At 43.6% G+C, this 24,484-nt stretch overlaps 1 protein-coding gene across 1 annotated transcript in view; it reads left to right on the top strand.

Moving 5' to 3' along the window:
- Positions 1 to 716: 716 nt before the first annotated feature.
- The window catches only part of dner (delta/notch-like EGF repeat containing), a 57,857-nt gene continuing 34,089 nt past the window's right edge, over positions 717 to 24,484 (top strand). Inside the window, exon 1 of the mRNA XM_036585619.1 lies at positions 717 to 1,162. Within this exon, the coding sequence (XP_036441512.1) occupies positions 923 to 1,162 (240 nt within the window). The 5' untranslated portion in view covers positions 717 to 922. The remainder of the gene's footprint in view (positions 1,163 to 24,484) is intronic.

The raw sequence follows: 24,484 nt of genomic DNA, 5'->3' as shown, positions 1-24,484 counted from the left end.
TGGTGGCCCACTCTGTGAGTTTGGGTGGTCTGCTGCTTCATGGCTGAGCTGTTGTTGCTCCTAGACGCTTCAATTTCACAATAATAGCACTTACAGTTGTCTGGGGCAGATCTAGCAGGACAGAAATCTCACAAACTGACTTGTGGCAGAGGCAGCATCCTCTCTGAGTCACTGAGCTCTTCAGTACCACCCTCTACTGCCAGTGTCTATCAAGACTGCAAGACTATGTGCTTAATTTTATCCAATTTTATCCAGTAATGAGTATACATGTATATTTACAACTGGTGTGTAATGGAAAACATTTGTGTCTCTCTAATAAAAGTGGTATTAATAGTAACATAGTATTAATGTTTCTTGCATATATAAAAATGAATAAATACACTGTCACTGACTGAATAGAACCTCTATGTAAGGTAATGTAACAACTTTAAGTCATTTTCTACATTTCTTTGGTCTGTTGTTCTTGAAATTTTGATGCAATATAAACAGCAGCTGGCATTTTCTAATGTACACACACACACACACACACACACACACACACACACACACACTGGTATATTTAGGCTGGTTTTGTGACTGAGAGGTGAATATGCATGTGCATGTGGTACTGTGTCGTCATTCGTCGTCACTGTGATTCAGCACCATCCCTCTCTCTCTCTCTCTCTCTCTCTCTCTCTCTCTCTCTCTCTCTCTCTCTCTCAGTAGTACCTGCCATCCTCTCTCACGCACTCCAGCAGACGGAGACCAGCAGCCGAGCCGATCACTGCACTCAGCACTGCACAGTGAGAGAGAAGAGAGGAGAACAGAGGAAGAGAAACGAGGAAGGAAAAACAGAGGAGAGACAAGAAAGAAGAATAGAATAGAGTAGAATAGAGGAGAGAAGAATATCTTTATCCCTCTGTTTCTCTCTGTTGCCTTGGTGATGTTGATGATGATGCGGATGCGTCTCCCCTCAGCCTTCCTCCCGCCGCTCCTCTTCCTCACCGTCTGTAGCATGTTTTTGACCCCAGTGACCCCTGCGGTGACAACGGCCCCCACCGACCCCCCCGACCCGTGTGAGGGATGGCCGTGTCTGAACGGAGGAGTGTGCTCTTCTCTCCCGGACTCGCAGTGGACGTACACCTGCACCTGCAGACCGGCCTTCACCGGACACAACTGTGAGGTCAGTGATAGGTGTGTGTGTTGAGCTGTTTACCTGCACAAGTGATGCGAGTTTACATCACATGTAATAGGTACCAGCTATATGGGGGCATTGGGTCACTGTGTCCCCCTCCCAAAAGTAAAGTTATTCCACATTAGAGCTGGACAAACTGAACAGTCTGAAACAGCGTCGCTGGTCCTTTATCTGTTCAGCCGCAGCCGCAGTGTTCGCAAATTAGATTACATTAAATTAAATTAAATTAAATTATTAAAGTGCTTATCTTATTTTAGCATTAATGCGGGAAACATCTCATGCTTGAAACAGCTTTTTTCAGGAATTGTCCTTTATATATGATGAAAAATGTGCATTTTATTCCTTCAACCTTCACCCAACCCTGTTACCTCGACTCACTCACCCCTCTGAGAAATCTGAAATATTCCACGAGTCACAAATTCACCTGAAATTTGCATTATCCGAATTTCCTGAGGATCATAGAGGAAAAGCTCATGCTTTTCATTTATATTGGTGATGATTGATTTGAAAAGAAGAATCTTGATACTTCATTTATTTTATTTATTATTATTTAATTGACAATTTGATAATTTGCTACAATATTAATGGTAAATAGATGATTAGAATGATATTAATGTCCTTGTGCGGATAGCATGGATGCTAAACCAGATTTTGTGGATTTGCTAATGTTTAGATCTATTATTGTCAGCTTAGTATAGCTTCTTCTGCATATTTTCTTATATTCAGTGCTGAAACAATAAAAAAAACAAAAAAAATTATGGAAAACCAAATTTTCCTCATTGTTTTGACATAATGATAATAATATTAATAATAATAAATCTTCATTTATACAGCACTTTTCTTTTTTTCATAGTTACAAAATCTCAGGCATATGCTAGCTGAAACAACTATATACCTCTCCCTGCAGTGCCACCTAGTGGCCATTCCAGCAAAATGAAAATTGACTGAAATTTTTAATTAATGTACAGAAATAAAATATCTCCCCGTAACTCTGTTATCAGATGAACTCGGACTCTGTCGTCTCTGTGTGTGAAGGGTTGTTGAGCGGCTAAAGAGAAATTTAATGTCTCTATATCTGTGTCTGTATCTTTGTGATGATCCAGCTCAGAAATCCAGTTCAAACACTTCCTGAATCTGTAGAGTCGCCCTTTCCATTCCATCTTATCACGAGATCATACGAGACTCACATCCGGAGTTATGAGCCTATGAAGAGGGGCTGAGATACACGTCATCTGCCTCTCACCGTGTGGAACTGGTGGATTGGTGTGTCCGTCTACATTCTGTGTGAAACTGACCAATGGACACTCAGGAAATCACTAAGAACTGACCAGCCAGACTTCTATATATTAATGATTTATCAACATACAATGAGAGAGAGAGAGACAGAGATAGAGACAGAGTTAAAGATAGATAGGCAGAGAGAGGGAGAGGAAGGAGGGAGACAGAGAGGACAGAGAGAAGAGAGAGAGTGAAAGAGGGAGAGAGAAAGAGAGGAAGAGAGAAAACAGAAAGAACGAGAGAGAGATAGAGAGAGAGAGAGAGAGAGAGAGGTAGGTGTTGAGGTACTTTATGAGACGGTCCAGCTGCGTCCAGTCAGTGTCCAGCAGGCCGGCATGCGTGTGTGTGTGTGTGTGTGCTCATGTGTGGTCAGCAAGACTTGAAGACAAGTGCTGCGTTGCCGTGGCAACAGAACACCAAGGAAGAGAGGCTCTGTCCTCCGTGTGTGTTTGTGTGTGTGTGTTGTCCTTGTGGTCAGCTGAGTGGTCAGTAGTGTGTGTTGCTGACAGGATTAATATCCTACATTGTGTTATGTTTTACTTTTATGAAATTGGTCCATTTGTGTAGTTTATGTTCCAAAAACATCATTTTACAGCCTCTGTTTATCCATCACAACTAAACTGGCTGCTTTAGTTACTGCGCCTTTAAAACCAATGTATGTAAATGAGCTCTGCTCTGATTGGTTGTCAGTCCAGGCTGAAACACTCCTTATAACTTCCTTCATTAGTTGTTAGTTTGGGTGAGCTGATGCTGAGAGTACTGTAGCTCTTTTTATCCTGCAGGCCCTTTTCACGAGACAAATCAAATTGCAGTTCAAAGTGTTTGACAAAATGTATGATATTAAAACGTATTTAGAGACAAATACACACCCATTTAATAAGACAACAATAGTTAAGAGAATAAAAGATAAGTGATAAAAGATAATACAAGCAATAGAAACAAAAATGAAATGATGAAATAGGGCACAGAACAAACCGAAACTGTGAAATGCTAATGAAATAAAATTGATCAACAGTAAACAGTTGAAAACAAAACAGGTCAAATAAATAATAATAATAAATAAGTGTAAATACTAATACTATAAAATGATAAAATATCCATAAAAGCCAAATGGATTAAAAATCTAAATGTTTTCAGTTCCTCTCTGATCTTCTGGGAGGCTGTTCCAGCATCTTGGAGCCAAATGGCTGAAAGCAGATGTTTGTGTTCTGCTTTGTGGAACAGCTAAAAGAGAACCAGAGGATCTGAGGGAGCTTCCTGGTTCATGAATCTGTCTGAGAGGTCGTCTGTGGGCCTTATAAACTAATAAATGATTTTTTAAATCAATATGGGAACTAACAGGTCATCAGTGTAAAGACTTTAATGTAGGCGTGGTGTGTGCCCTGCATTTGGTCTTAGTCAGCACTCGTTCAGAATTGTGAATCAATTGTAGCTGATTTATTTTATTTATTTTATTTACTTTATTTATTTTATTTCTCTGTTGACCAGAGAGTTATGGTAGCCCATCCTGCTGGTTATAAAAGGTGTATCATTCTCTCGGTGCTGCTCAGAGAGAAACATCTTCACTTTTATTAACCTCACAAATACAGGCCCTCATATCACTTCAGCTCACCGTGGAAAGTGAGTCACTGCATCTCTGTCACAGTTACCGTGACTGAAGTTGGAGGGTGAGGGATGCGGGAAGGTGGTTTAAGCTGAGGGTGCTGAAATTTTAAGCAGTAGGTGGAGCTAAACTACTGTAGACTGAAAGGGCGGGGCTAAACTGCTATAGTCTGGATGGGCGGGGCTAAACTGCTATATTCTGAATGGGCATGGCAAAACTGCTGTAGGCTGAATGAGTGAAGCTAAACTGCTGTAGTCTGAATGGGTGGGGCTAAACTGCTATAGTATGATTGGGCGGGGCTAAACTGCTGTAGTCTGAATGAGTGAAGCTAAACTGCTATAGTCTGAATGGGTGGGGCTAAACTGCTATAGTATGATTGGGCGGGGCTAAACTGCTGTAGTCTGAATGAGTGAAGCTAAACTGCTATAGTATGAATGGGCGGGGCTAAACTGCTGTAGGCTGAATGAGTGAAGCTAAACTGCTGTAGGCTGAATGGGCGGGGCTAAACTGCTGTAGTCTGAATGGGCGGGGCTAAACTGCTGTAGGCTGAATGGGCGGGGCTAAACTGCTGTTGTGGCAGTTTACTTTCTATAAACTGTGTCTACTGGGGAGTGAGTGGTACAGTATTTACACACTTTATCAAACTTTATGGAAAATGAGTTTTTTAATGATACGAGCCCTTTAAAAGTCAGTTTATAGGTGTGAGTGTAAAGAGAACTTTCTGTCCAGCAGTTCAGCAGACGCTCCAGTGAAGGACGCAGCTGTGTTTCTGCAGTGTGTCCTGCTTTTCCTGCTCAGAAATAGAGCAGAGAACATAACCATCGACCCATTTACTGCGTAACAACAGGGAGGCTGTTAGAAACCCATCGATTTTTCCTTTTCCCTCTCTCTCTCACTCTCATACAGAATGTAGGGCCGACACTCCGCCTGTCCACTGTGCACTCTAACCCACCAATCAGCAATTAGCATTATCACACTTGCATAATGCTAATACGCCTCCAGACTGACCACCTCAAATTTGCATAACAGTTTTAGGAAGTAATGTCACAACACTTCATAGACAGGGTGTGCATTTTAAGGCCTGTGTCTCCATTAGTTTCTGAGATAAAGACACTTCAACCATCTCAGGTCAATGATGTCATATGCACCGTCAAAGGACTTTGTACATAAAAGAATAAATCTCGGGAAGGCTGTGTGCCAGAGAGGTACTTTTATTTTGCCCAGAACACAGCCTGTAATTGGTTGACGAGTCAGGAACACAGGCTCTGATTGACTAACAAGTCAGGAGCGCAGGCTCTGATTGGCTGACAAGTCAGGAACACAGCTTCTGATTGGTTGATGAATAAGAAAGCAGCCTCTGATTGGTCAACAAATCAGGGACACAACCTCTGATTGGTCGACAGGTCAGGAACACAGTCTCTGATTGGTCGACAGGTCAGAAACACAGCCTCCGATTGGTCAACAAGTCAGGAACACAACCTCTGATTAGTCGACAAGTCAGGAACACAGCCTCTGATTGGTCAACAAGTCAGGACTACAGCCTCTGATATGTCAACAAGTCAGGAACACAGCCTCTGATTGGTCAACAAGTCAGGAATACACCCTCTGATATGTCAACAAGTCAGGAACACAGCCTCTGATTAACTGACAAGTCAGGAACACAACCTCTGAATGGTTGATGAGTAAGAAAGACAGCCTCTGATATGTCAACAAGTCAGGAACACAGTCTCTGATTGGTCTACAAGCCAGGAACACAGGCTCTAAATGGCCAACAAGGCAGGTACGCAACTTCTGTTTGGCCAACAAGTCAGGAATGCAGCCTCTGATTGGCCGACAAGTCAGGAACACAGCCTCTGATTGGGTGACAAGTCAGGAACACAGCCTCTGAATGGTTGAAGAGTAAGAAAGACAGCCTCTGATTGGTCAACAAGTCAGGAACACAGCCTTTGACGATTTGACAAGTCAGGAACACAGCCTTTGAATGGCCGGCAAGTCAGAAAGACAGCCTCTGTTGGTTAGCAAGTCAGAACCACAACCTCTGATTGGTCGACAAGTCAGGAACACACCCTCTGATTGGTCTACAAGCCAGGAACACAGGCTCTAAATGGCTGACAAGTCAGGAACGCAGCTTCTGGTTGGCCAATAAGTCAGGAATGCAACCTGTGATTGGCCAACAAGTCAGGAACACACCCTCTGATTGGTCAACAAGTCAGGAACACAGCTTCTGATTGGTCAACAAGTCAGAAACAGCCTCTGAATGGTTGACGAGTAAGAAAGACAGTCTCTGATATGTCACCAAGTCAGGAACACACCCTCTGATTGGGCTACAAGTCAGGAACACAGGCTCTAAATGGCTGACAAGTCAGGAACGCAGCTTCTGGTTGGCCAATAAGTCAGGAATGCAACCTGTGATTGGCCAACAAGTCAGGAACACACCCTCTGATTGGTCTACAAGCCAGGAACACAGGCTCTAAATGGCTGACAAGTCAGGAACGCAGCTTCTGGTTGGCCAATAAGTCAGGAACACAGCCTCTGATTGTCAACAAGTCAGGAACACAGCCTCTAAATGGCTGACAAGTCAGGAACGCAGCTTCTGGTTGGCCAATAAGTCAGGAATGCAACCTGTGATTGGCCAACGAGTCAGGAACACACCCTCTGATTGGTCTACAAGCCAGGAACACAGGCTCTAAATGGCTGACAAGTCAGGAATGTAGCTTCTGGTTGGCCAATAATCAGGAATGCAACCTCTGATTGGCCAACAAGTCAGGAACACACCCTCTGATTGGTTGGCGAGTCAGAAAAACAGCCTCTGATTGGCCAACAAGTCAGGAACACAGCCTCTGATCGGTCCACGAGTCAGGAACACAGCCTTTGATAGGCTGACAAGTCAGGACTACAGGCTCTGATTAGCTGACAAGTCAGGAACACGCCCTCTGATTGGCTGACAAATCAGAAACACAGTCTCTGAATTCTTGGCCAGTCAGAAAGACAGCCTCTGATTGACCGACAAGTCAGGAACACAGCCTCTGATTGACCGACAAGTCAGGAACACAGCCTCTGATTGGTCAAAAAGTCAGGAACACAGCCTCTGATTGACTGACAAGTCAGGAACACAGCCTCTGATTGGTCAAAAAGTCAGGAACACAGCCTCTGATTGACTGACAAGTCAGGAACACAGCCTCTGATTGGTCAAACAAAGTCAGGAACACAGCCTCTGATTGACCGACAAGTCAGGAACACAGCCTCTGATTGGTCAAAAAGTCAGGAACACAGCCTCTGATTGACTGACAAGTCAGGAACACAGCCTCTGATTGGTCAAAAAGTCAGGAACACAGCATCTGATTGGCCGACAAGTCAGGAACACAGCCTCTGATTGGCCAAAAGGCAGAAACACAGCCTCTGATTGGCCATTACGTCAAGAACACAGCCTCTAATTGGCCGACAAGTCAGGAACGTAGCCTCTGATTGACTGACAATGCAGAAACACAGCCTCCGAATGGTTTGCCAGTCAGAAAGACAGCCTCTGATTGGTTAAAAGAGTTGACCCATAGCCTCAGTGGACAGCTAACAGCCATGGTGACAACAACAATTACTCTTTTCAACATGGAGAAACAGATAAATAATCACAGAACAGAAGACACTCCGTTGGATTTGTCTTGCTGGATGTATTTCACAAAGTCTCCATAAAGACAGCACAGTTCAAGTCTGGATTACAAAGCTTCTGAAAGCAGAGCCTTCATTAGAACGGAGGAACGCTAGCCTTCTGGGAAAAAAGTAAGTCTCTCCCATGCAGCGTTCCTGAGATTTTTTTCTTCTACGTATGATATCCTTTGATGTTGTATATGACATCGTCAATCTAAGAGGATTAAACAAGTCCAATAGCTACCAGTGTTTGTTGAAAATATTTTTCCCATGTTTTGTTGGATGAAAAACCCCATACATTTTGTCCTGTGTACATTTCCCCCCGAATGTAACTGGATTCTCCAAAGGTCATTTATAAATATAAATAACGCTACATATATGCTACAAATAAGCTAACACTCCCGCACAACACATGAAAGTAAGTCTGCAATTAAACATCAGCAGTATAATAGACCAACACCAGCTACTCAAACTGCAGCCTAAACCTGCCAAACGCTTTCAAACTACCACACTGGACAGAGCCTGCTGGTCTGTGTGGTGTATTTTGGTGAGGTCAGTTCTATGATGTCGGTTCAGTTCGCAGCAGTGTTACTTAGCATGTAGCAGTAGTTATTAACAACTACTTAACAACCTCATAATCCAGGGGGGAAATGTAAACAGGACAAGCTCGCGGGACCTGTTTAAGAAAAGCAGGTTATTCGGTAACACCACACACAAACCTGCTTAACCCAGAGACGATAAACAGGCTTTCTGCACAGAAACTTTTGTTTATGATATAGTTTGGTAATTTTTGGTATCTTTTGGTTGTTATTGGTATGATTTATTTGGTCTAGGTGTGATTTGGTTGTTTCTGCAATTTATTTTGTTTATGCTCTTTTTAGTGTGATTTGGTTTTTGGTAAGGTTTGGTCATTTTTGGTGTGGTTTGCTAGTTATGGATATGATTTGGTTGTTTTTGGTATGGTTTGGTAGTTTAGGTAAGGTTTGGTGATGTTTGGTTGTTTTGGTTTGGTTATTCTACTTATTATCATTTAGTAGTTATTGGTTTGTTAGTTATTGTATGATTTGGTTATTTTGGGATATTCTGGTAGTTTTGGTCATTTTCTGGTATGGTTTGGTGGTTATTGGTATGATTTTGTTCCTGTAATGGTTTAATGGTTTTGTAAGGTTTGATCATTTTTGGTATGGGTTGGTAGCTTTGGAAAGGTTTGGCAGTTTTTGGTATTTTTAGATGTTCTAAGGTTTGGTAAGGTTCTATTTCACGCTGCTAGAGAACGTTCTAAAGCCAGACAGCATATCAAGACATGAGCTAACGTTACATGTTAAAACAAAACTTGTCAAAACAGATTTTGAGACACTATCATGGATCATGATGTTTGTGTATCGTAAAGCTGCAGATGATGTTTTTGGACTTTTATATCTTATAGTTTGATTGACAATTATGATAGATGGAAAATATCCATGATTGACGCTACGATGATCAGTCAGCTCAGGCCTATAAGCCGAGTAATCTGTAATGGAATTGATTATGTGGTTTCTGATACTGTGACTCACTGTTATCTGTGAACTAGTGCTGTGTGTGTGTGTGTGTGTGTTCAGCAGCTGTCTGTCCAGACTCCTAATCAGGGCTTTGTGTCGTTCTCTCCCATAATTCCTTTAGAGGTCACTTTGTTTAGCGGTCAGTTTTATCAGCAGTGGCTCTTTTTTAGGCTCCAGCGTCAGGAGGCTTCGTGTCCTTTAGAGACTCTCTCTCTCTCCCCGAGCTGCTGACGTCACACACTGCACCTACAGGGGGCGGGGCCAGGCTGGGATGCTGCTCTGTGATTGGTCTGGAGAAATTGTCTGATCATTCTGACGTCTCTCTGCTGAGCTTCAGTCTTCTGGTCCTTAATCATCCTCTAATGAGACCCTCATTAGCATGGTCAGTAATTAACGTCTCCAGAAGCCTCAGCGAGCCTAAACAGGAGGTTTAAAGCAGAGAGAACAGGGCTGTCACAGATCGGCTCATCTAGGAGGTTCAGTAGATACTGTAGATACTGTCCCACTGATCGGAGCTGTGTGAGGTTCGGGAGCTCCGCCTCATCTGGAATGTTTTGTTTATTTATTTTTATTGATCTGTCAGTTATGATGCTGATTATTCAGCATGAACTGAGTCTCAGACTCAGAGGTTTCACCCACTGAGGTGCTCAGACCGCCTGATCTTTATTAGAAATGATTAACATCAGGCCTGCTTGTAGGCACGGCCCGGTACACTGTTAAAAAAGGTGGCTAGTACGGGAATGGTTCTATTTAGAACCATGAGTCTGTATAGAACCATCTGCATGCTTAAATATTCTCTGCACGGTGAAGTGGTTCTTCAGATTAATGGAGAATGTGTTGTATATGGTTCTATATAGTACCACTCTCTACACACACCACACTCTCTACACACAGCACTCTCTACACACAGCACTCTCTCTACACACAGCACTCTCTCTACACACACCACTCTCTACACACAGCACACTCTCTACACACAGCACTCTCTACACACAGCACTCTCTCTACACACACCACACTCTCTACACACAGCACTCTCTCTACACACACCCCACACTCTCTCTACACACAGCACACTCTACACACAGCACTCTCTACACACTACACACTCTCTACGCACAGCACTCTCTCTACACACAGCACTCTCTCTACACACACCACTCTCTCTACACACAGCACTCTCTACACACAGCACTCTCTACACACAGCACTCTCTACACACACCACTCTCTCTACACACCCCACACTCTCTACACACACCACTCTCTCTACACACAGCACTCTCTACACACAGCACTCTCTCTACACACTACACACTCTCTACACACAGCACTCTCTCTACACACTACACACTCTCTACACACAGCACTCTCTCTACACACTACACACTCTCTACACACAGCACTCTCTCTACACACAGCACTCTCTACACACAGCACTCTCTCTACACACACCACACTCTCTACACACAGCACTCTCTCTACACACTACACACTCTCTACACACACCACACTTTCTACACACACCACACTATCTACACACCCCACACACTCTACACACAGCACTCTCTACACACAGCACTCTCTCTACACACTACACACTCTCTACACACAGCACTCTCTCTACACACACCACACTCTCTACACACCCCACACTCTCTACACACAGCACTCTCTCTACACACTACACACTCTCTACACACACCCCACACACTCTCTACACACCCCACTCTCTCTACACACCCCACACACTCTCTACACACACCACACTCTCTACACACAGCACTCTCTCTACACACTACACACTCTCTACACACACCACACTCTCTACACACAGCACTCTCTCTACACACTACACACTCTCTACACACCCCACACACTCTCTACACACACCACACTCTCTACACACTACACACTCTCTCTACACACACCACACTCTCTACACACTCTCTCTACACACACCCCACACTCTCTATACACACCACACACTCTACACACACCACACTCTCTACACATCCCACACACTCTCTACACACACCACTCTCTCTACACACCCCACACTCTCCACACACACCACACTCTCTACACACACCACACTCTCTACACACCCCACACTCCACACACACCACACTCTCTACACACAGCACTCTCTCTACACACCCCGCACTCTCCACACACACCACACTCTCTACACACAGCACTCTCTCTACACACTACACACTCTCTACACACAGCACTCTCTCTACACACACCACACTCTCTACACACCCCACACTCTCTACACACAGCACTCTCTCTACACACTACACACTCTCTACACACACCCCACACACTCTCTACACACCCCACACTCTCTACACACTACACACTCTCTCTACACACCCCACACTCTCTACACACTACACACTCTCTACACACACCACACTCTCTCTACACACACCACACTCTCTACACACTACACACTCTCTACACACAGCACTCTCTCTACACACACCACTCTCTCTACACACATCCCACACTCTCTACACACTACACACTCTCTCTACACACCCCACACTCTCTACACACTACACACTCTCTACACACACCACACTCTCTCTACACACCCCACACTCTCTACACACTACACACTCTCTACACACACCACACTCTCTCTACACACACCACACACTCTACACACTACACACTCTCTCTACACACACCCCACACACTCTCTACACACACTACACACTCTCTCTACACACACCACACTCTCTCTACACACACCACACTCTCTACACACTACACACTCTCTCTACACACCCCACACTCTGTACACACCCCACACACTCTCTACACACACCACACTCTCTACACACCCCACACACTCTCTACACACCCCACACACTCTCTACACAGTGCTCTCTCTACACAGTGCTCTCTCTACACACCCCACACTCTCTCTACACACACCCCACACACTCTACACACCCCACACTCTCTCTACACACCCCACACTCTCTCTACACACACCCCACACTCTCTCTACACACACCACACTCTCTACACACCCCACACTCTCTCTACACACACCCCACACACTCTCTACACACCCCACACACTCTACACACCCCACACTCTCTCTACACACCGCACACTCTCTCTACACACACCCCACACACTCTCTGCACACACCACACTCTCTACACACCCCACACTCTCTACACACCACACTCTCTACACATGCCACACTCTCTCTACACACACCACACTCTCTACACACCCCACACTCTTTCTACACACACCACACTCTCTCTACATACACCCCACACACTCTCTACACACCCCACACACTCTCTCTACACACGCCACACTCTCTCTACACACACCCCACACACTCTCTACACACACCACAAACTCAGTTTATGTATCGCACATTTCATACACAAAGGCAATTCATAGAAAATGTACATACATAATTTAGATTAACGGTGATTTACAGTCATTTTGATTTACAGTGATTTAGATTTACTGTTTTTATGTACAAACTTCTACCCACACTCTTAAAAAGGATGGTTCTTCAAGGGTTTATATAGAACCATTAAAGCTTTGCATGATTAAAGGTTTCTTTGCATTGTAAAGGGTTCTTCAGATTGTTGGAGAATGTGCTGTAGATGGTTCTATATTGCACCAAAAATGTACAAGCCTGACAATGTAACAATAGAAGAACCCTTTTCTTACTAAAGAACCCTAGAAGAACCATCTTTTTTAAGAGTGCACCTTTCACTACACTGTCACACTCCACACTACAGCCAATCAGGAGAAGAGAGAGAGAGAGACTGATAACGGCAAAACCAGGTTCTAAGGCAGAGCTGTTTCCTGCAGTAATGAGCTGTAATGACTGTGTGACTCACCTTTGCAGATGTATTGGATACACCTGTCTACCACATACACTGTCTAGTACCCTACAGCAGCGCTGTGTTTGAGACGCAGCCGGACGCTGGAGCTCCAGCAGAGAGACAGCAGCTGAGGAGGAGATTTCCTCTGACTGTCTCTCTGCGTGATCACAGCTCCATCACGACTTTTCGGGGATTAATCTGCTCTCCAGCAGAGCGCTAATTACAAACACAGCACAGCGTAAACCTGACAAACCTGGACGAGGGGGTTCCACAGGTGTACGTCCTGACCCAGATATATCCCTACGCCCTCACTGCACAGTCAGTTAGTAATGAGAAACTGTAGAACAGCCTCAGTCTATATCACAATACCTACATTTAGAGTCGGTTATTCATTCAGCCTAATGAGAAACTGTAGAACAGACTCAGTTTATACCACAATACCTACATTTAGAGTCAGTTATTCATTCAGCCTAATGAGAAACTGTAGAACAGACTCAGTTTATACCACAATACCTACATTTAGAGTCGGTTATTCATTCAGCCTAATGAGAAACTGTAGAACAGACTCAGTTTATATCACAAAACCTACATTTAGAGTCAGTTATTCATTCAGCCTAATGAGAAACTGTAGAACAGACTCAGTTTATATCACAATACCTACATTTAGAGTCGGTTATTCATTCAGCCTAATGAGAAACTGTAGAACAGACTCAGTTTATATCACAGTACCTACATTTAGTTCTACAATGTAGGTCTTTTGACAGAGCACTAAAGCGCCGAGCGCTAAAGCATACCTGCAGTCCACTCTGCTCCGCCGTGGCCAGAAATTTCACACTGACCTCAGTCCTCTTCACGGCATTATTATAGTTTCACTTCTCTGACTGTGTGTGTGTGTGTGCGTCATTGTTGGTCGGTGTTGCCATAGTGACGTTGCTCCGAGAGAGCCTGGAGCTGTCAATCACCCACATTCTCCTCCAGAGAGAACACGGCAGAACATTTTAGAAAAAACCTCCAGAGACTCTCTCTCTCTCTCTCTCTCTCTCTCTCTCTCTCTCTGTCTCTCTCTCGCTCTCTCGCTCTCTCTCCTCTCTCTCTCTCTCTCTCTCTCTCTCTCTCTCTCCTTCTCTCTCTCTCTCTCTCTCTGTCTCTCTCTCGCTCTCTCTCTCCTTCTCTCTCTCTCTCTCTCTTCTCTCTCTCTCTCTCTCTCTCTCTCTCTCTCTCTCTCTCTCTCTCTCTCTCAGTGTTCTGACCTTTCCTCGTTCTGTGTACGTGTCTGTGTGAGTGCGGGTTCTTCTCAAGGGGTTTGAGCCTGATTTGTGTTTGTGTTCTGCAGAAAGTTTCTTTTAGCATTTGCCCTTCAAACTCAAACTCACATCAGAACTTAAAAAAAGTGTAGCATTTAGTTTGTTACCATTAAAATGTAAAATATATAGTATTAAATAATAATAATAATAGTAGTAATAATAATAATAATAATAATAATAACAACAACAAATCTGTAAAATATTGTCATTCCAATAGTGCTATATTTGCATTATAATGTTTGTATGTGCTACAGTGCATCACTGCAGTATTTGCACTATAATGTTTACTGCATTATTGCAGTGTTTGTGCTACTGTAATGTTTACATATCGTTACTGTCAGAATTTCAAATTAGTAAATCTACTGGAGAATAAAACATCCTCAACCTTGAATGGAAGTTAATGGGACAAGTTTTTAGTGTCAGTCTTTTTGGGTGATTTCTGATGGTCAATTCATCACAAAATTTTGCCACAATGTGAAGGTCAACTGGTATTTTCACATCAGATTACAACATGAAAAATGACAAAAATGGAGATGAGATGTTTTGTTTCAACAACAATATACTGTTGTTGAAGAATGTTGGTGTTTTTGGAGGGGACTGATGGTTTTTGTTGGAAAATGTTGGTGTTTAGTGGAAAATGTTGGTATTTTCGGAGGTGATTGATGTTATTTGTTGGAGAATGTTGGTGTTTAGTGGAAAATGTTGGTATTTTCGGAGGTGATTGATGTTATTTGTTGGAGAATGTTGGTGTTTAGTGGGAAATGTCGGTGTTTTTGAAGAATAGGGGGAGTTTTGGTAAAATCTACAGAGGACATAAAAAAATGATTTCTTGATTTTGAAATGAAAAAAATCTAATTAGCATGGCTGTTTGGGATGAATCTCATGGATTTACTCTTGTATTGAATCTTTGCCGCCAGTGCTGTTGTGTGGTGAACAGGAATGGTGAATGTCGAGTCTCGTCTGCAGGAAGTGGGTTGTGTTCCTGCTCGGAGGCTGTGTGGGTTAGTAAACGCAGCTGGTTCTGCTGCTTAGGATCTAAAATACTGCTGGGAGCCAATTCACACCGTTCATTTACATATCACTCTGATCCCAGCCTTTCATGTCCTGAATATGAGTGTCTGAGAGAGGAGAGAGAGAGAGAGAGAGAGAGAGAGAGAGCTCTGTGATGTGACAGGACATAAATCCATAATAATCACCCAGCGCTCTGATCATCTCCTGCTGCACGTGGTGATGCTGCGTTATTTCACACAGAAAATAACCTCTGAATGTTATATAATGACACATTAATCATCTCTGACAGTGTGATAAAAACTTATTAACAGATTTGGAAGATAAGCCTCAGACCTGCTGACTGACAGGGAGCTTACTAAACAGATCTAGATGCTCTGGATGTTGCAGGAGATCCATTCACTTCAGTTTAATATGCTACAAACATCAGACGATCTGATTTAAAATTCACTCTGGAGAATTATTCCACTAAGAGCCTGTGATGTGCTGTTTGAGTGGGTGTTCAGACGGCGCCTTTCAGACTCTCAAGTGCACCTCTGTTCTCTGTTCTCTACAGAGAAACGCGCCGCGACTGAACAGCGCTCCTCCAGCCGGCTCACGTTTTCACACGGTTTAATACTGTGTTTAAGTTGAATAACCGTCAATTTGTGTGCCGAGCGGCCACATGCGGTCTGCGGTCTTCCACAGCTGACCACACAGCTGTCCTGCTTCTCTTTCAGGAGACACGATGATCCTCACAGTTAAAAAGGGAATGTCTGAACGGCCCTTATACACACTTTAATGGTGGTGCTTGTTGGAGAATGGTGGTGTTTATTGGAGAACACTGGTCTTTAATGGAGAGCGCTGGTGTTTGATGGAGAACAGTGGTGTTTGATACAGGACGCTGTTGTTTATTGGAGAACACTGGTGTTTGATGGAGAATGGTGGTGTTTGTTGGCAAATGGTCGTGTTGGAGAGCACTGGTGTTTGTTGGAGAATAGTGGTGTTTGTTGGGGAACATAGGTGTTTGTTAGAGAATGGTGGTGTTTGCTGGAGAAAGCTGGTGTTTGTTGGAGAATAGTGGTGTTTGTTGGCAAATGTTGGTGTTTGTTGGAGAATGCTGGTGTTTGGAGAATGGTGGTGTTGGAGAATGCTAGTGTTTGTTGGAGAATAGTGGTGTTTGTTGGGGAACATAGGTGTTTGTTAGAGAATGTTGGTGTTTGTTGGAGAATGCTAGTGTTTGTTGGAGAGCACTGGTGTTTGTTGGAGAATAGTGGTGTTTGTTGGGGAACGTAGGTGTTTGTTAGAGAATGGTGGTGTTTGCTGGAGAGAGCTGGTGTTTGTTGGAGAATAGTGGTGTTTGTTGGCAAATGGTGGTGTTTGTTGGAGAATGCTGGTGTTGGAGAATGCTAATGTTTGTTGGAGAATAGTGGTGTTTGTTGGGGAATGTTGGTGTTTGTTGGGGAATGTTGGTGTTTGTTGGAGAATGGTGGTGTTTGTTGAAGAATGGTGGTGTTTGTTGGAGAATAGTGATGTTTGTTGTGCAATATAGGTGTTTGTTGGAGAAAGCTGGTGTTTGCTGGAGAAAGCTGGTGTTTGTTGGAGAATAGTGGTGTTATTGGGGAATGTTAGTGTTTTGGTAGAGAATGATGGTGATCGAAAAGTGATGTTTTTGTTGGAGAATGTGACTCAATGATATCGGTGTGTTTTTGGAAAATGGTGATAGTTATGGTAGAGATCAGTGGTGTTTTTGGTGAAGAATGATTGTGCTTTGTAGTGGTGATGGTGTTTACGAGGAGAATGATGGTTGGTGTTTAGTGGTGAGTGATGGTGTTTATGAGGAGAATGATGGTTGGTGTTTAGTGGTGAGTGATGGTGTTTATGAGGAGAATGATGGTTGGTGTTTAGTGGTGAGTGATGGTGTTTATGAGGAGAATGATGGTTGGTGTTTAGTGGTGAGTGATGGTGTTTATGAGGAGAATGGTGGTTGGTGTTTAGTGATGAGTGATGGTGTTTTGGAGGAGAATGGTGGTTGGTGTTTAGTGGTGAGTGATGGTGTTTATGAGGAGAATGATGGTTGGTGTTTATTGGTGAGTGATGGTGTTTATGAGGAGAATGATGGTTGGTGTTTAGTGGTGAGTGATGGTGTTTATGAGGAGAATGATGGTTGGTGTTTAGTGGTGAGTGATAGTGTTTTGGAGGAGAATGGTGGTTGGTGTTTATTGGTGAGTGATGGTGTTTATGAGGGGAATGATGGTTGGTGTCTATTGGTGAGTGATGGTGTTTATGAGGGGAATGATGGTTGGTGTTTAGTGGTGAGTGATGGTGTTTTGGAGGAGAATGATGGTTGGTGTTTAGTGGTGAGTGATGGTGTTTGGGTGGATACGGTTGGTCAGTGTTTTCCGGGCTCTTTTGCTCTAGCTGGTCTCATTGGACTGATGAGATCTGACCTACATTCGAGCTCTTCCTGTTGACGCTCTGTGATTTTCAAATTTGACCTGTTGTTTTTCACCTGAATGCACCTGTTTCTGGTCAGTTAAGCCAGTCAGAGGACAGGAGCGTCTGTTATTGATCCAGATTAATCTGCGGAGCTGCAGATGCTGTAGTGGTGACAATGGAGAATTTGGTTCTGGTTCTGCGAGAACACACAGCAGCTGCGCGAGTGTGAGTGTGTACCAGATTGACAGATTATATATTTATTTATTGATTATTTTTAGAAACAGGACTCATGACAGATTTGTGTTTGCAATGCAGTTGACAGGTGGTGTGTGTGTGTGTGTGTGTGTGTGTGTTTCATCCTCCACTTCTGGTCGTTTCTTAGCAACCACACGACCCTCTCTCTCTCTCTCTCTCTCTCTCTCTCTCTCTCTGTCTCTCACTCTCTCTCTCTCTCTCGTATCTCAGACTCAGTTCTGTCAGATGCTGCTGGTTTATCGGGGCTGATTTCAGAGATGGATGGTCTGCTGAGGGATTCTGAGTGAACCACTTCTTATCCAGAACGTTTTGTTCCTTCTGTTCTCCTACACCCATAACCCCCCCAGCAGTGTGTGTGTGTGCGGGTGATTTAAATGGCTTTTTATTGTGCAGCTGCACCATAAACAGCTCCAGCCTCTGTGAATGAAAAACAGGACATCTTTTGTATACAAACAATAACCCACATCCCATAATAACCAAATCACAGCCTCACCGCTGAGTTATTTATTATTCATTCTCGGCTCTCTGATTCGCCCTTCACTTTGACTGTTGTTTAGATATGCAAAACCGAATGCTTTGCACAGTATAAACTACATTATCACCCTTCATTTATAGAACTTCCAGCCGAAACAGCCATCAATTACAAGTTCTTCATTTTTCAGAAGGCATCTGTGAGGAAATTAGATATAAGATAGGATATAAGAAAGGAGAAGGTCGAAGTGAAAAAACAGGAGTTTCCAAAACTGCAGTTTAAAAACTTATTAAAGCTACAGAGAAAATGTGGCCCCTAACAACCACCTGGAAGACCTGGTCGACCCCAAAACTGCCCCCATCAGATAAACAGCACTTAAAGCTTTCATCTCTGAGAGAGAGGAGAAAATCAAGCTGCTTCAGATCTGAAAACATCCACAGGTGTTTCTGTCCATCCTTCCACTGTGAGAAGACGACTCAGCGCTGTGGGTCTGAAAGGATGTGTAGCTGATCAAGAAGAACCTCACTGAGAAAAGGAGACGGACACATCAAACAAAGAAGCTGAACGATGGACTGACCACCCCAGAGTCCAGACCTCAACACCACTGAATGTGTTTGATTACTTCAGAAAATGATCAACCAGCTTCTAAGACTGAACTTTGGAGGTGTGTCTGCAGATTCTTTGAGGAACTGAAAGTGAGTCTCCTGAAAAGGTGAAAACATAAACTTTGATTCCAGCTCTGAAAGGAGAGCATTGACTTTCCTCACAGACGGAGCTAACGCTAACAGACTGAGGGATCAGTGTTAACATCTGTCTATCTATCTATCTGTCTGTCTGTCTGTCTGTCTGTCTGTATGTCTATCTATCTATCTAGTGGAAGAACAAGTTGGGTGTTTCTAATAAAGTGGCCAGTTAGCAGAAGTAGAAGGCTGGGGTTTCTAATAAAGTGGCCAGTGAGAGTGTGTATTGTGTGTGTGTGTGTGTGTGTGTGTGTGTGTGTGTGTGTGTAGGTGGTCTGATGGCTGTTGCTGTCACTGCATCTCAGACTGCTGTCAAAATAAGAGCTAATTTAGTCTCCAGTGGTGTGTGAGTGTGTGTGTGTGTGTGTGTGTGTGTGTAGTGAGTGTGTGTGTGTGTGTGTGTGTGAGAGTGAGTGTGTGTGTGTGTGTGTGTGTTATGACACAATAGTGATAGAGAACCTTTAGGTTTGTAGGCGTACATGTGTGACATGTTGCCAATGTGCCCCCCCTCCCCTCTCTCTCTCTCTCTCTTTTTCCCACCCTCTCTCTCTCTCTCTCTCTCTCTCTCTCTCTCTCTCTCTCTTTCATTCTCCACCTGCTTGTTTCCTGCAGAGTGAGATGAGTAACTGTAACAGTGAGAGTCGTCCTGCAGACTGACCAGCTAATGAGACTCAAACACACACACACACTGTGCTGGCTGAGATGGACAGCACACTGACCGCCAAACATTCGGAGGCACCAAACTTTTCCGACTGTTTTTCTTTTTATTAACAGTCACTTTCAGTTTCTTATTCTGAAAAATGACTCTTGTGAGCTCGATATTTTTTCTCATCAACATGTGGATTTGTTACATTCCATCACCAGCTCACTTAATTCAACGTAAAGATCAACTGACTACCCAAATCAGGGCGTTCAGCCCTGAGAAAACGTAACAAAACGAATATATAAACAGAAACAGTGGCCGCCCCCTTTTCGAGGATGAAACCGGTTTAAATACGATACTTTAAACGTCTTCTAGCGTCTTCAGTAGTTCAGTGTGCACTGAGCTGCAGCAGCTGCATTTATAGAGACTTTATTAGAATCCATTGTGTGCTGACTTTTTAATACAGTAGTGTTTACATACATGTCATTGCTGATTGGCTAACACCTCCGACACGCCCATCAAACCAGAGAAAACTGGCCTCAAAGCTGCTGCACACCGATTCATACCAATTCGATGGATGCATGCTTTACAGCACTGTGTCAGCCTCCAGTCCTCATGGGCCAAATCTCTGCAGACTTCAGCTCACTGCACATTAAACACACCTGGTTCAGCTCATCAGCTAATCAGACCTTCATGAACTGAATTCAGAGCGTTAGATGAGGGTGAACACTGATCTCCACAGCACTTTGGACCAGGAGGTCCCCAGTTTGACATGCCTGCTTTACAGTGACGGTGCTGCAGTGTCGGTTGTGTTTAGCAAATCCAGCTTTCTGATTGGTTGCTGTTGTTTTGTATCAGGGTGGGAGTGATGAGATATGCAGGGTGATGACGGCCTGTAGCCTGATTTAACGACATTGCTGGACATTAGCACGTTTTGAAATTGTATCTATGAAGTTCACCTGCTCGCCTCGCCTACACACTTTGTGTGTGTGTGTGTGTGTGTGTGTGTGTGTATGTATGTGTGTGTGTATGTGTGTGTGTGTGTGTGTATGTATGTGTGTGTGTATGTGTGTGTGTGTGTGTGTGTGTGTGTGTGTGTGTGTGTATGGAGACCCACAGGATACGTGGTGTCAGGCATGTCTGTTGTTTACAGGAAAACAACATTACATCTGTAAATATTTTGGACAATAACTATAAACACAAACAAACAAACAAACAAACAAACATACCCCTTTTTTCAGGTATATCTGACAAGCATGTATGGAAATTATAGCTGCTGTGGGAGATTTTTGTTTTTTATGGTTATTGTCAAAAAATATTTAGATGTATGGCATTGTTTTCCTTTAAATTAGGGGTGCTCAAACTTTTTATCTGCAAAGTGCTGTGTTTTTGGTGGCCCGAAGGCCAAAAAGACAGAATGATATGCAAATAAAGGGAGCTAAGTTTCAAAATTAATTTTTAAATGTGTATTATATTAAATTACGTTATATTTTGATAGTAAAATACTTCAAAATACACATTTAAAGGGAAATAGCAATTTAAGTTATGGATATAAAATTGAGTTAATTATTTTATTTTGTGAGGGAGTGGGGCTAAATCAAATGCCCTCTGAGGCAGCCCTGGTCTAAATAAACTTGTTTAAATTATTGCAAACTGACAAGGAAACCTGCTGATTCGTATTAAAAACATTTTAAAAAGCTGCTTGTTCTGAACGTTTTCCTGGGCAGTGTAATTAAACCCTAAGCAGAACCAGCATAAGCACTTGGCTAATTATTAATAAGTAAACAGTAAAGGTCCTGTAACAGAGCCCTGGGGCACACCCGTGTCATAACTCGGCTAATGAATATTATGCCCTGGATCTTTCCACTGAAGAACCTCACTGCCTCTGTTTAACCTGCCTTGTTAAACGTGTTCTACTTTTATTCTGACTGCCCCATCCAGCCCAGAGGAGGACGAGATCTCCATTTGAGCACAGGTTCCTCTCAGTGGGTCTACTCATGCTTACAGGGAGGTTCCCCTTGTGATTCTTGGTTCCTCACAGATATTCTTCCTCATGCTCCTGGGGAGGTCCTTCTTTTGAGACTTGGTTCCTCTGTTTGGAACCAGTATGCTCTAGAGGAGTTTTTCCTTTTGAGTCTTGGTTCTTCTCAATGGTTTTTCCTCATGCTATTAGGGAGGTACTTCTTTTGAGTCTTGCTTCCTCTGAGTGGTTCTTCCTCATGCTCTTGAGGAGTTTTTCCTTTTGAGTCTTGGTTCTTCTTCATGCTCTCAGGAAGTTTCTCCTTGTGAGTCTTGGCTCCTCACAGGGGTTTTTCTCATGCTCTTGAGGAGTTTCTTCTTTTGAGTCTTCGTTCCTCTCAGAATTCCCTCCTTTTGCTTGTCCCCTAGTAATTACAACTTCTTCACATATGTGCTTAATTTCTCATAGTTTACCCCCCCAGCAGTTTTAATTACCTCAGACTGTGTTAACTGACCACTAGACAGGTCATTAATCTCTTCCTGATGGTCTGTTTGTTAATCAATCCTCAGGCAGCGAGACAGAGAGCGAGAGCAGAGTAAGAGCGTAAATGAGCCCAATCATTTCCCGCCTCACAGGGACACAGTGTTATGTTCTGGTTTATTGCAGTAGAGAAGCCAGACGTTCATATTAAAGCCCAAACATGTGGGTCAGAACCATGAGTCATCCAGCAGGAACGGAAGAGTCGTGTGTATAACGGGTTGTGTAATGCCGGGCCCACGCTTCAGGATTTATACAATCCTAACGGATGTTGGAAATGAGAGAGACCCACACATGACGACAGATTGTACACACTGCTAGTCCTTAGTCATCTCAGATCTGCCCTGAACGAGACACCACACACTTTCAGATTACACTGATGAACCCCGACCAGCAGGCCCAGATCATCTCATGGGTTTTAGCAGTCTGAGCCACTAGGGGGCTCCTGTGAGCAATAACAAGACAATATAAACAGCTATTTTGACTCACAGTGCCAGTAGCGGTGGTTACTTTACTAGCAGCACAGCGAAAAAGGACTGCTTTCCATGTTTTTTCTGAATATTCGCTACATTTTGTCCTCCAAACACTGTTTGGGCCTGGCCCACACGACAGGATAACCAGGCCGATTTTGAGACAGATTTGCTTCTCCAGACAATCGCAAAAGGTCTCCCGATATCATGTTGATCTTAAACGGTGATCTTCCCAGGTTATCCTCTGGTGTGGAGCGTCTGTAATCCAATCGTTGACTCCTCCGATCTGCTCCCAGTCCCGTGCAGTGAATTTTAAATGTTAAATATTTATGACCAGAATTCTCTGGTGTGAAACACGATGTTGACGTCACACCTGAAAGACCATCCACCAACGAGAGCCAAGCTGAACAGAACTTGTCAGCATGTACAGGAGAAATTGTAAGCATAGTGGCTAAATCGAGAACTAAGTGGACAACAGAGAAGGAGGATAAACGTCTCAAGTTGTGGCAGCAATGTCTGTAGAATGTGTGCTGCATGGGTTTTTCTTTCGCTTGGCTTTTTGTGCAGAAAGCAACACCAAATAAATATAACCAGACCTGCCAACCAACCTGAGAGCTCACAGAATTTCTTGTAGACACACCTGATATCAGGTCATAACGAACATACTCTCTTATGAACATTTTAATGGAAATCACACATTAAATAATATTACGCTAAATAACTCAATAAGTTCTTTCGCTTCTCATTGTGAATGTGAATTGTGAAGCTCCTGCTGGTGTGAGTTCACAGCTGTTGTATGTTTAAAATCCATGCAGTACATAAATGGACACTGAACTGCAAAAAAAAAAAAATGTTTTGTGATGTCACAAAGATCAACACATGTACATATATCTAGCCATTCAGCCTACAACAGTTTAGCCCCGCCCATTCAGCCTACAGCAGTTTAGCCCCGCTCATTCAGTCTACAGCAGTTTAGCCCCGCCTGTTCAGTCTACAGCAGTTTAGCCCCACCCATTCAGTCTACAGCAGTTTAGCCCCACCCATTCAGCCTACAGCTGTTTAGCCCCACCATTCAGTCTACAGCTGTTTAGCCCCGCCCGTTCAGTCTACAGCAGTTTAGCCCCACCCATTCAACCTACAGCTGTTTAGCCCCACCATTCAGCTACAGCAGTTTAGCTCCACCATTCAGCTACAGCAGTTTAGCCCCACCATTCAGCTACAGCAGTTTAGCCCCACCATTCAGCTACAGCAGTTTAGCCCCACCATTCAGCTACAGCAGTTTAGCCCCACCATTCAGTCTACAGCAGTTTAGCTCCACCATTCAGCTACAGCAGTTTAGCCCCACCATTCAGCTACAGCAGTTTAGCCCCACCCATTCAGCCTACAGCAGTTTAGCTCCACCATTCAGCTACAGCAGTTTAGCCCCACCATTCAGCTACAGCAGTTTAGCCCCACCATTCAGCTACAGCAGTTTAGCTCCACCATTCAGCTACAGCAGTTTAGCTCCACCATTCAGTCTACAGCAGTTTAGCCCCACCATTCAGCTACAGCAGTTTAGCTCCACC

Source organism: Colossoma macropomum, unplaced genomic scaffold (assembly GCF_904425465.1).
Source record: "Colossoma macropomum unplaced genomic scaffold, Colossoma_macropomum, whole genome shotgun sequence".
NCBI classification, from domain to species: domain Eukaryota; kingdom Metazoa; phylum Chordata; class Actinopteri; order Characiformes; family Serrasalmidae; genus Colossoma; species Colossoma macropomum.
Note: the sequence above shows the minus strand (reverse complement) of the source record. Positions and strands in the feature narration are given on the sequence as shown.